The following is a 13500-nucleotide window of genomic DNA, read 5'->3' on the forward strand; positions in this document are numbered from 1 at the left end:
TATGCACGGACACAAGTGGAGGGAGGGAGGTATGCACGGACACAAGTGGAGGGAGGGAGGTATGTATGCACGGACACAAGTGGAGGGAGGGTGGGTGCGCACAACGAGCGCGTCACATCTGCACATCCATCTGCACAACGAGCCAGAGTAAGTAATTGGTACAATAACTTGTTATTTACAAAAATTTAATTTGTATTAAGTCCAGCAACAAGAATTATTTTGCCCTTGTAACTACTATTGTAGTACTGTGGTGGGACTTGTACACTGGGGTCCAAGTACTTGATAATTAGTATGGCAGCTTCCTTAGCGTTCCCAAATTTGCTTTTGTCTGCTGCTGTAGCATTTTTCTTTCCCTAAAGTTATCTATTTATTTATCTGTTATTTATTTGATTATTGAAACTTAGCAGTAGCGGTTGCAATTCCCACCCTCGGCTTATACTCGAGTCAATAAGTTTTTCCAGTTTTCTTAGGTAAAATTAGGTACCTCGGCTTATATTCGGATCGGCTTATACTCGAGTATATACGGTAAATGGGAGATACAATGCTTGAAAATAGAAGCTTTGAGGAGTTTTTTTTTAGAATTTTCATAATTTTTAATAGAAACTGCTAAGTTCAGAAAAGCATTCTCCTCTCTTCCATTTCCTGCTTCCCCCTCCCACAAGAATGCTAAAAACTCCCCCCCCCCCTTAGGAATATGTGATCTTAGCTGTAAAAGCTAAGCTGCAAGCTACTTAAAATGGCAGCTGCTTCTAGGGCTGTTTACTCAGGTATGGTAATGCTTTCTGCAGAATAAATATAGTGTTCTAGGTGGCACTAATATGGCAAATCTATTGGCAGTAAATGCCAAAATGACTTTTCTTCTCTTTTAACAGTTGGGTTTTTTATCTGTGTTAACTAATAAACAGATGGCACATTTGTATGAGTTTTGGGAGCCTTACAGGTTAATATCCAGGAGGTGATTGTATGGTAGGCAAGGGAGCAACTTGGTTATAATTGGCATTGTAGTAGTTAAATGTTATATTTGAACTTGATGGGGCCTTAAAGGACAAGGAAAAGCTAAGTCACTTGGGGTGCCAAAATGTTAGGCACCCCCAAGTGACTTAAATCGCTTACCTTGTACACCAGGCGGGTGCGCATTTTAGGAGAGAACCGCACCAGCCCGGGGTACCTGCAAGCGCTCCCTTTTTCTGCGTTGGCGCGCTGCGCATTAGAGTTAAAAGCCGAACTTTAACAACAAAGTTGGCTTTTCACTCTAATGCGCATGCGCCGGCCCAGGGAATTTGCCACAAAAGAAACACGTGTAGCACACCCTTGGGTGAGACTAATAGGTATGGGTAACTCCAGCACGCTCAGTGACACCCCAATGACTGACCACAATATTGGTAAACAATAAGATCCCTTTTCTTTATTAAGTGTATTATGTTTATAGCATACACCAATGATAACTATGTAACTATCCGATGGGTTAACCCCTATGGGTTAATAGTACACAGTTCCCCAGTAGTGTGTGGTTTTGCAGGTTACTCACAGTCTGTGCTCCTAAATCTCTGTATCACCTTGAGTAGCAGATCTCAGATGGGATGCAGGCAGCTCTGTCCTCTAGCAGCTGTAATCACCTGGGCCTCTGTGTACCCCAGGCTGGTGTGGTTTTCTCCTAACAGGGGCACCAGTCCGGGGTACAAGGTACAATTGAAGTCACTTGGGGGTGCCTAACATTTTGGCACCCCCAAGTGACTTAGCCTTTCCTTCTCCTTTAAAGGACATGTAAAGCCTACATTTGCCTACAATGTATATCAGTTGGGCATGTCTCCCCCACCCAAATGGCATCATTTGTACAGCATATATCCCCTCCGATTGCCAGCACCATCACATTTTCCTAAGGCAAATAGCAGCTTTCACCTGGTGGCCATTTTTCCTCTGATACATAATCAGTTACATTTAAATCTGCAAACAGCCTACACACATAGACCCTTATTCAGCATACATTTCATCAAGAATACAGGCTCACACAGGCACAAATGTCTCTGCTAAAAGTTCTGCTTTGTTTGAGCACTGTAATGGTAAAGCTGAGCTCAGGAGCAGGAAGCAGACAGCTAGAGCTGAGTTTCTATGGGAACCAGCAATGCCATCTCTTCACTGGCTGCTAGACTGGGGGGCGTGTTTGGTAATCTGAGCTTATAACAACTGAGCATGCCCACAAGCCAACAGCCAAAGCAAATTCCAGAGGGAGAGGGCAGGGGGGTTACAGGAGGAGAAGGAAATCTAAGTGATTAAGGGGATGTTGCAGCCTTACTATTAACCTCTGGACAACCAGTGTGGCAGGTATTGAAAGATTTCAAAGAGGCTGTTCTCTGATTAAATTTTTGTGTGTGGGGTTTACATGTCCTTTAAGGAGTAACGACTCTGAGAACAGGACATCAAGCTATAATTTCAGAAATGAAGGGCTCTTGGTTTAGATGATTAGGCTCTTCGTCCTTATACTAATCTGTAAATTCCCCCTCACAAGAGAGTAGATCCTTGTAGGCCTTTTTCCACTTCAGCAACCTTGCTAACAGATATGGGGCGATAAGACGTGCGCTATTTATAGCGTGCGGTAAAAATTTTATCGCGTCTTAATTTTCGCGACTTTTCGCATGATTCACTATAAGCCTACTTGCGCTATTTTACACGCGGTATTTCATGCGATATTTTCGTCGCGATAAATAGCGTGCGCGGTATTTTCCGCATGCACGCTATTTATCGCATGCGATAATTGTCGCGACATTACGCACGCGACAATCGGCAGCATAAAACTGGTGACATTTTGCCCTGGGAGAGCACAGAGTGCTAGAGAGTTGCTGTATAAAAGTTTATTTGCAAAACTCCCCCCCAAAAAACTATAAAAAAGTAAGAAAAAAAAAGAAGTGCTAGAGATAATAAAATGGGGGGGTAGCATTTAATATTTAGCCAAATACTTAGGGGTCTGTTTGCTAAAGTGGCTTAAATTAAGTGGGAGATTTTAGACACAGAATAAACGGCAAATATGTTATGGGCACTTTATTAAACGGGGACAAATATAATATTGCAATTATTCTGGCAACAAAACATTGGATTGGCAGTTATCACACTCGCCAGAAAATACGCTACGTACTAATTAACGCAAGTTTTACTATTCAGCAAAATGGGCTAAAGACAAAATTGTTGCCAGAATATTTGCAAACATTTAACCCATATAGCATATTGATGCTGTTACTGATAAATGTAAGAGTGTAGGAGAAACTACATGAAAGTATAGAATACCATATCAAGGAAGGATAAATAATGAGACATTACTCAGTTCAAAAGTTGAAAAATCTTAAATTTTACTATAAGAATAAAATATGAAAATAAAAATAAAAAAGGGGGAAGGGAAAAAAAACTTAGGGCTTGCTGCCCTTGAGTTCATCCATGTCCCTCTTAAGTTGATCCACCTCCCCCCGGAGCTGGGCCAGCTCGGCCTTCATGTTGGCCAGGTCCTCCTGCACGGATGGTCCCTCGTGCGCAGGAGAACCTGGCGCCCAGCGCTTGGCCTGGGGGGAATCTGGTGCCTGGGGGGAGAACTCAAGGGCCTGGGGGGAAACTGGGGGAGGAATCAAGGGGGAGGGGTGTCTGGGGCCTCGGGGGCATATTCGGCCTCTTGGTGCTGCTCCATCACCTCCTTTCCGGCCTCCGGTTGTTCCTCCTGCTGTGGCACAGGCTTTGGAACCAAAGATTCCTGCACCTGTTCCTTACACAGGCGATCCTGAGGTATGTTGGAGATTCCTGAACCAGTGTCTTATTACTTTTGAACTCTCTCCTCAGAAATCTCCCACAGAGAAGTCTATTGCCTTGCTTTATGGCAAAGCTCTTGCCTCTTGCCTCTTGTCACCACTGTGTTAGAGAAGTGACCCTCTTGTTCATGGCTCATCTGCCTTCATCTCCACGTTTCGTAAAATTTTCAATGCTCCAGAGCTCTTTCTGCTGCAAAATACACCATAGATTTTCGCACTTTGGCTGCTGAGGTCACCTGGCAAGGGCTTAATGATGATATTAAGGACGAGTTGGTAGCTTAAGATCTGTCGTCTTGGTTTGAAGAACTTGTATCTCTGTTTTTTTGCATTGACACCTGATTAAAGGAGAGACAATCTAAGAAGTCCTGCACCCACAAACTTGTAGTTCCATCTCTTGCCGTGTCTTAGCTTTCTTCGATTCCATACACATAGACTGGTGAGCCCATGCAGTTAGGAGCTCTCCAGAGGAAAGAACGTGCAGGAAGGTTACTGGTCTCTGCTTATACTGTGGGCAGAGTGGTCATCTCCTCAAGTCTTGTCCTGTGAGACTTAAGTGCCAGGGAAACACTCCACTCTAGGAGTGAGTAGGGAGTTGCTAAATTTTTCATGTGGGGCTGAAGGGCATTCAACATTTGTTAGGATTCACCAATTTGAAAAATCGAAAATTCATCAAGGGTTTTTCTCAAATTGTGGCTCGCATCACACCTTTCACTTGCAAAGACTCTAAACTTTCCTGGTCCCCTGAAGCTTAGAAAGCTTTTGAAACATTAAAGGTTGCTTTTGCTTCTGCTCCATTGTTAATTCATCTTTCATCTTCATCTTTTTTGTAACTTTTAATTTTATTTTTTTTCAAACGGAAAGCAAATAGTATATGTACAGTTTATACAGGCATTGTTATGAAAATCAACATAGTAAAGGAAGGTGACATGGTTCAGTTCATGTAGTCATCTGTTGTTAGTCTGCACATTCCAGATAGGGTTTATGCCTGACAAGTTGTGCCATCAGATTTGTGTTGTACTATGTGTACCAGATTTTAGAGGGTGACAGCTATAGATATAGGTATGCGTACTATAGCAGGGAAAGGCCTGGGGCCTTATAATTTATACTTTCTCTTGTTAGAAACGTTCCTTAGGTCTGATTTATCATGTCCCGTGCAGTAAAAAAAGGGTGTAGCCAGCTATGGAGATTTTGTGGGGTTAAGGCAGGTTCAGATTGGGGATTGCCCAGATGGGAGACTGATGGTGATGTATGGGAAATTAGCCTGTATTTAAATCTGAGTTTCAACCATAGTTTCAGAGTATGTTCCCTGGCCTTAAGCATCAGGACTGGGGGTGCATTTCTGCCCATTTCTGTAGCTTGAGCTTTACTTCTTGGATGAGAGGAGCAAAATTATGTTTAAAAAGGTCTTGATACTCTGTATATACTGTGAAATCTTCAATAAAAGTTTTAAAATTTCGAAGAAAAAAGAAAAAAAGGTCTTCATACCTAGGCGTAACATTGTTAATTCATCTTAATACTTCTCGTCTATTCACCCTCAAAGTTAATGCCTCTGATACAGGGTTAGGAGTCATTCTGTCCCAGCCAACCCACCCCATTTTCTGGGTTCTTTTCACCCCTGTACCTTTTTCTCCCGAAAGCTTTCCTCTGCTGAAAGAAACTATGATATTGGCAATCAGGAGTAAATGCCCATAAATTTAGCCTTGGATGAATGGCGTCATTTGTAAAGCCAGTAACTATCCTCACAGATCATAAAAATTTAGAATTTTCCCTGCCCTGGCTTCTGAAGAGACTTCCACAGTTCCTCCCTGCCTACTGTTCCCCCGAAACTAGTGGTCCCTCCAGTGTCTCTAGTCCATCCTACATCTAAAGTTCCTTTTGGAATGTCCTTCTGGTAAGACTTTTGTACCTCAAGATTGTGTCCCTCAAGTTGTGTACCTCAACTGGGGGTTAAGAAATCTTCAGATCTTCTTTTGTCCAGGATGTTACCCAATTTGTCGCTGCATGTTCTATCTGTGCCCAACAGAGGTTCCACGTTCTCTTCCCTGTGGTCTTCTTCATCCTTTTCCTGTTCCAAATCAACTGTGGTCTGACATTTCCATGAACTTTATTTTAGATGTTCCCAAGTTAGCAGAGTTTACTACAACTACTATTGGTGGTTGTGGTTGCTTTTCTAAGGTCACTGATTTCATTCCTTTGAAGAGGCTTCTATCTGCTGCTCTTCTCGCAACTATTTTTTAAAGAGATTTTTTGGCTTCATGGTTTTACTTCCTTCCTATTGTTCCTGACCAGGGGGTCCAATTAGTCTCCTGTTTCTGGCTTGCCTTCTGCAAGTTGTTGGGGATTGGTTTGAACTTCTCTTTGGCTTATCATTCACAAAGCAATGGCTAAACTCAGAGAACCTATCAAGCCCTGGAGCAGTTTATTCGCTGTTTTATTTCCCAGAACCATGACTGGTTGAAACTACTTCCCTGGGCCAATTTTGCCCATAATAACCACAGACATGAAGCCTTGGGCTAATGATGTCACTGAGAACTTTTGTTCTAGTAACTTGTGTACTTTTATAAAAGTTTTATATTTTTGTGCAAACAAATTATACTCACAGTATAATTTTAAAACTTGAAGCATATAAATGGCTCCACTATGCCCAATGATTTTAGTGTCTCACTTAAATCAAAATGTAATATACTGGTACACTTCCTCTTATGAAAATTAGAAGCCTTCTAATTATAAGCAATTAAGAGTAATAAACCTGTTACAAGTGATGGGAGACTGGCACACGCTCTTACCTACAGGTGCGCAGGTCTCCGGACTCATCTTGCTTGCGGCACGGGTTCTGACGCACGCATGCGCAGTAGTGCCTGGCGCCACACTGTGATGTCAGCGGATGTGCTGACGTCACTGTGGCGCCAAATTTTGACAAGTAAGACTGTTACGAGTAATGAAATGTAATCCTCACTTGTGGGACAAGTACCCTAGATATCTGATAACTGCGAGTACTAGGTGACCTGTTGATCTATTCTCACAGTTTTATTGCTTATTTTCTGTTTCTGTTTGATATGAGTGAATTGGCTCGCAGGGAGCAGTACAAGGAAGATTAACCTGTCAGTCCAACCCTAGTGCCCTTAATTTTTAAATTTTAAGCCTTACTATCAGAGAACAGTTAGGTGTGCCAGAATTTTATTTTCAAGCACACACACACATATACATAGAAATAAACAAATACCTGCAATTCCAATCAGAGGAGAGACAGGAAGCAGACATGTGCAGTATCTTTAGAAGTTCCTACTGCCAGTACTCAACATTACACAGAGCTTCATCACGCTGACACAGGCTTGTGCAGAAAGAGGTCGGTGACCCCCCTCCCCTGGTGTCTCCACTGGCTCCTGCACTATAGATAAACGCTATCTTTAGAGGTAATTTTCTCTAAAACAGCTGACATTTTCTTAAAGAGATAAAGTACATATTTTATTAAAATGACCTAATCTGCTAAAATAGATTCATTTATGTGAAGGTGAACCACCCCTTTAAATTGTAATTACAAGAACATCATATTGCGTCTTTATAGGTCTCTGGTAAGGCCTCACCCATAGTAAAGTGCAGAGATGTGCAATTAAACTGGTAAAAGGGATGAAATATTTAAACTATGAGGTTAGACTGTCATGGTTGGGGTTGTTTCTCTGGAGAACTTGCAAGGGGACATGATTTTTCTGTACAAGTACATTAGAGGGCATTATAGACAGATAGCGGGGCCTTAAGAGTGGTTTGGATCATTTCTTGAACAAGCATAATATCAAAAGCTATTGTTATAATAAAATCTAGTACAGATATTATAATATATAGTTATTCACGAACAAACTAAAAGGGTTGAGGAGGCCGCCTCATACGTATACAAATAAGTCATAACATAGTTATATAATATGTGAATGTATAGATAGGTCTGTATAAGTATAGTTATATATGTGAGTGCATAGATGGGTCATTATATGTGTGTATTTATCTGTGCTGGAGTTTGTTTGGAGGGGTTGAACTTGATGGACTTTGGTCTATTTTCAACTCAATTATGTAACTTTATTCACAATAGCTAATATGAAGGTTTTGTACATTATGGAGTTAAATTGTCCTTTTAGAACGTAATTTTCTCTGTATACGTTTGGAGCACAAATTGCTTCAATAGTTGGTTTTCATTTTTTATTAACTCCATTTTGTTGGTTTTTTAAATGGCCAGTAACACCAATATTTCACATTAAAGATAACCCTTTTAAACACATTTATTATTTTTTTTTATATAGAAACTGCTATATTATAAGTAGTTTTTAATATAATAGCATTACCATTCATGTAAGTTTTCTGTAAAAGAATCACATAAAGATGTTAGTGTTTGAGTACTTTAAAGGGCAAGCTTCTCTTAATATGGCTTCTCCGGCCCCTAAGATTCCAAAATTGTATGTATAGCCATAAGAAGAGGCACTCAAACCTGATACCACTTATCTATGGTGTAAAACTTATATTAGTTATTGCTTCTTCTATGTAGCCATGTTGGAACTAGAAATGCTAAAATAGTGCGAGTGTGACTTATGAGTGTTCAACCAGGATGTGACTGAAGCCAGGGTGGTCTTTATGCGCATTGTGGGAGTTGTTCTTTTATAGGAGCCTCAATAAGAAAGTATCAGGCTTGAATAGCATAAGTTTATGAATAGCATTAAGGAAATTTTCACCTCTTTCCCCTCTACTTTTTTTTAGTCCTACAAATTATACAATATATGAAATGGTTTTCTGTGGTTTTCGATGTCTGGAGGGCTTTCAGCTTCCGTGCAGCATCTTCAGATCTAGCTGTATGAGGTTGTTCAAGATTTTAAAGATCAAAGATTCTTTTTTTCAGTTTATGATGTGTGATCTTAGATCACTTCAGTGTGGTTATGCTCCAGAAGCTGGACAGTATATGTAAGGTAGGGTCTTAGGGGTTGTTGTTTTATGTTATATTTCAGGATCCATGGTAGGCTCTGGTTTGTACTGGAGAAGCCAAGAGTTGCAGATCCCCAGCCACCAAGACAGAGATCTAACAAAGTGTCCATGTTCAGTGAGACTTACTGAATGTTTGACTGGTGTTTCTGTGGAGAGTTCAAACTATGGCACCTGTTCCAAGTGTAGTGTTGAGCTGCCTACTTGAGAATTACATGAAGATATCTCAACAGACAGTGGGCAAAGTTGGTTACCTCCATGTTTCCCCATTTATTGTTAAAATAGTGTAGAAGAGATTTCAAGGCTGATACTCACACAGTCACATTTGTGACTAAAGTGATGTTAGTTATAGAGTATGTATTACAGAGCCTTAGCCTCTTCTTGCTTCTCAGTGCACATCCAGGTCACACCCCAATTTTATTTTAATTTACCATGTTTTTTTTAAACAAATTATATTATGTACAGTATATTTTTTGTAAATTCTACATTTTAGTTAGATGAAATTTTTAATTTAATTTACATGTTAAATTAAGTAAATTATGTATCCATTTGTATGTTACAGATTGATGACTGTGCACTTCAGTTGTCGCATAATAGTGCATACCTGGACTTAGAGTCTACCTTGGAAGAACAACAAGATGAAATGGAAGGATTCCATGAAGATTCTGTGTAAGCAATTAAGCCATTCAATATTTTGGTTTTATAGTGAATCTTACATGCCTGTTATTATGTGCAGGTTTTTTTTATTAAGCATTGGAAGCATATTTGGAACTGTGATTTTCCACTCATATAGGCTTGTTTTTTGCAGCTGGATTGACTGTCAGTTGGATTTTGCAGCATGCACAAACATATAGGCACAGCGGCCTTTGGCTAGTCATGAATATGCAATTTGATACATTTAGCAGAACCGATGTGCTGTGAATTGTATATGAAATATTTTTTCCATTTATCATAGCCAGTTAAATTCATAATCCTTTTTCCAAGATATAGACTTTCAGGCCCAGAGACAGCAAGTGATAACAGGTCTTTCAAAATTGGTCCTTTATTGGGTACAGCCTAAAGAATACTTTTCCATAAGACCTTCACAATGAAACCTTCCTTGTAATACTGTTTCTTTTTACTGACCAAAGAGTCCTGATTGTCTGACACAAGATACAGTAATTAAATAAATAAGATGGTCTGCCCCGCCTCTGTGCATAAGGCAGGGGCAAGCAATATATGATTGACAGCTGGGATTTTAACTGCCTTTATAATGGTTATAGATGTGTTCATAAAAAACTTAATTTGGGTTTCATGTTTAATTTGAAAAAGGCTTTTTTATACAGCTTTTTATGTCTGGGTAACAGGTCCCCTTTAAAATCGCTTAAAAATGCCTTTGTGTGCAAATTTGAGCGATTGCACGATGTGCGTATTTTAGCCAAGACAATTCTCAGTATTGTCTATGGCATGGTACTTTCTGGTGTTTTGTAGCCACGGCAAAATGCTGGTGACAAGTAGCTCCCAATAGTATCATTGCCGTAATAGCTGCAGCAACAGTTTACATTTAAATGCTAAACCCTCCCATTCTCTTGCCACCAGTGTTCAAGGAAGCAGAGCAATTCAGTGTTGTAATCTCTTCTCTTATCATAGGTGATCAAAACAGCTAGTGTCTTTTAACATCCATATAGAGTAAAAGCCAAAAAAAGTGTCACCTTTGCATTCTTTTCAAATAATGCCACCAGAAGATTGCTGAAAAATAACAATACTTTTATATAAATCACAACACAACCATTATGATCTATTTGTTAAACCACCCTTTGATTGCTCTTACGACCTTTGGATGAAACCATCCCTGGTCGCAACAAGGAACAGTGGGAGGATGCAACATGTTTCTGCCTATAGCTTCCTATTTCAATAAAGGACAGGCTTATAAAATATACATTTATTCACCAAGTCTCTATAACCCCTCTTGGATTAAAAAGAATTGCTAAAACACAGGATGACTTTTGCCCAAGATGCATTCTCCAGGATCAAACTGCATTCACATGGCATGGACCTCTCCTATACAAAAATTATGGGATACCATTATGATGACCAGGGCCACTGAACTGGGTACACTGCGTGTGGAAAAGGAATGGGACCCTTATTATCTCAGAAGGGTCAGTTGGTTGATGAGAACAGGAAAAAAACAGAAATTCTTATTTTTCATCTGTCTACATAACTGAGGAGATGTAAAGGTAAACAAAGGTCCAAAACCAAATGGTATTCGGCCTGGAATATAATTTTTGTACCTGGATAGAGAACTGGCTGAAGAATAGGTTACAGAGAGTGGTAGTAAATGGAATATTTTTTAATTGGAACAATGTTATTAGTGGAGTACTGCACAGGGTCAGTCCTTGGTCCTTTGCTTGTCCTGGAGGTGGGCATTAAAAGTACTCTTAATTACTATTTTTGCAGATTATACTAAATTGTGCAAAACTTTAAGTTCTGTGCAGGATGCTGCTACTTTGAAGGGAGATTTTATATATTTGGAAAACTGGAAAAAAGGCGCTTGTGAGGGGACATGATTACTCTGTACAAGTACATTAGAGGGCATTATAGACAGATAGGGGGTGTTCTTTTTTTCCCTTAACAAGGATTAGCGCACCAGAGGCCACCCCTTTAGATTAGAGGAATGGAAGTTTAATTTGAAGCATTAGGTGTTTTTTTTATGGTGAAGGCAGTGAGGTTGTTGAATGGCCTTCCAAGTGATGTTGTACTGGCAGATTCTGTTAATGCATTTAAGAATGCCTTGAATAATTTCTTGAACAAGCATAGTATCCAAGACTATTGTAATACTAAAATGTACAATTAGAATTGATGTTGGTATACATTTTATGTATGTGAGTGTATAGATAGGTTGGTATGGGTCTATGTATGTGCGCTGGGGTTTGCTTGGAAGGATTGAACTTGATGGACGTTGGTCTTTTTTTTCAACCCCACTGTAACTATGTGACCTGGTGGTCTTTTGCTAGGAGTGATAGATAAGCTGATACCTACTACTGCAGCTAGAATTTGTCTGTGCAACCCCTGTTTTACTCTAAAAACACAATAATAATGCAATGGGTGGGGTAGACTGAATGGGGCAAGTACCAGCTCAGACATCTACTGTCTCCCTGTAGTGATATTCTAAAGTATAACTGCAACACATGCTTTTGTTATTTCTATGTACATGTACTTTGTAACACCAATTCAAACTACTGTAACTAATTGTGCATGTTGTTTTGTTGTGGTTCTGATTTTTAGCTGTTTTGTCACACAGTAAATCTTAAAAAATGTGTGACTTTTCTTCTGCGCTGTAAGATCCATTATGTTAGTAAATGGCCCCTTAGTGTTTTTCATGTTTTTATTCTTAATAAATAATAAAAAAAAGTTTTAGCGCAAAAAAGATATGAATTGTGAAAAAAAAAGAAATACAACCGTAGGTAAATGCCCCCCTTAATTTTCATGTGTCCTCTATTTGGAGTGCTATCAAGTATTTTACAATCTTTCTGGATATAGATGTGAAAGAAAAATATGTCAAAGACTGCAGAGGAATCGTTGGAAGTGGTGTAAGAATCTCATCTGCTTAAAAAGTCAAGCTGACCTTCACACACAAGCAACAGTTTTAACTCACATCATTTCTCACTAACTCAACACCTGTGCAAGTCAAAACAAGTTTTACCACCTCTTTTACTCTCAAAAAAGGGCTATCTCCACATTTTGGAATTCCCCTCAATGTTAGTCAAAAAAAAGACACACATCCATCAAGTTGGACTGTTTTGTCTGAATGAAATCTATCTCACTGCTAGGTTAGCATAGCTTTATTAAGAGCCGTAGGGGCTAATTCACTATAGGTCGTTAATGCTTAACGCATAGTTTTATGCCTTAAAAAGTGTTCGATAATTAAGTACCGATTCATCAAAGTCATTTCCCATTCGTTACTACTCATATCGCATGCGCAAAAATCCTGATTACCGCAAAGCGTTATTTCAATCGCACTGAGGTAATTATCTAATAGAAATAATACTAACACATAATTCACAAACATATTTGAAGCGTTAAAAGCATAAAATGTGGCGATAATTACTGTGAAACTTAACGCTTCCCAGAAATCGGCGTTACTGAACAATTTGATTGTCTGTGGTGACAAGATAGAGTTTGTAGTCGGATTTTTTCAAGTATGTGATAGTCCTCCAGTTTTCAGGGAAATGGTAATTTTTAGAGCAGTAGTTTTCAGAAAGTAATGGTTACGTGCGTAATAGCGTGCACTAATATCGCGTGCTATGAAATAACACATAAATATATTGCATGCTTTAAAATATCGCTTAAAAATCTGTCATCACCAGATAAATAACTACAATAACATTGCTTCTTAATTCAGACAAGTGTCCTTTTAGTGAATCGATCGTTAATTCTCAAAATATAAGAAGTGATAATGTTTTTAAGGCATGCTATAAATATCATTGTTTTTTCGGTCTTTAGTGAATCGCCCCATAGTGTTTCATAAAATTCTTTGTGGCTAGACTGTGCCATGAAATGCTGGGGGATAATGGAACAAGGGGAAAAAGGGATGCAGGTACCATTTAACCATTCAGCGCCAAAGCCCTATGGCAAGCGAGCCAGCAGGATCCAGTCTGAGGGTCCTACCAAATAAATACAGCTCTCTCTGTGCTATTTCATGTTACAGTTAGAACCCGCCAATGTTTGCTAATTAATGTTCTGCTTGTGACTTTAGGGTTGATTCACTAAAGTG

At 39.4% G+C, this 13500-nt stretch overlaps 1 protein-coding gene across 1 annotated transcript in view; it reads left to right on the top strand.

The window, feature by feature from the left end:
• Window positions 1-13500, top strand: part of fhod3 (formin-like 3) — a 146999-nt gene that overhangs the window by 19339 nt on the left and 114160 nt on the right. Inside the window, exon 2 of the mRNA XM_031903981.1 lies at window positions 9310-9416. Within this exon, the coding sequence (XP_031759841.1) occupies window positions 9310-9416 (107 nt within the window). The remainder of the gene's footprint in view (window positions 1-9309; window positions 9417-13500) is intronic.

This window comes from Xenopus tropicalis, chromosome 6, assembly GCF_000004195.4.
Source record: "Xenopus tropicalis strain Nigerian chromosome 6, UCB_Xtro_10.0, whole genome shotgun sequence".
Lineage (NCBI taxonomy): Eukaryota > Metazoa > Chordata > Amphibia > Anura > Pipidae > Xenopus > Xenopus tropicalis.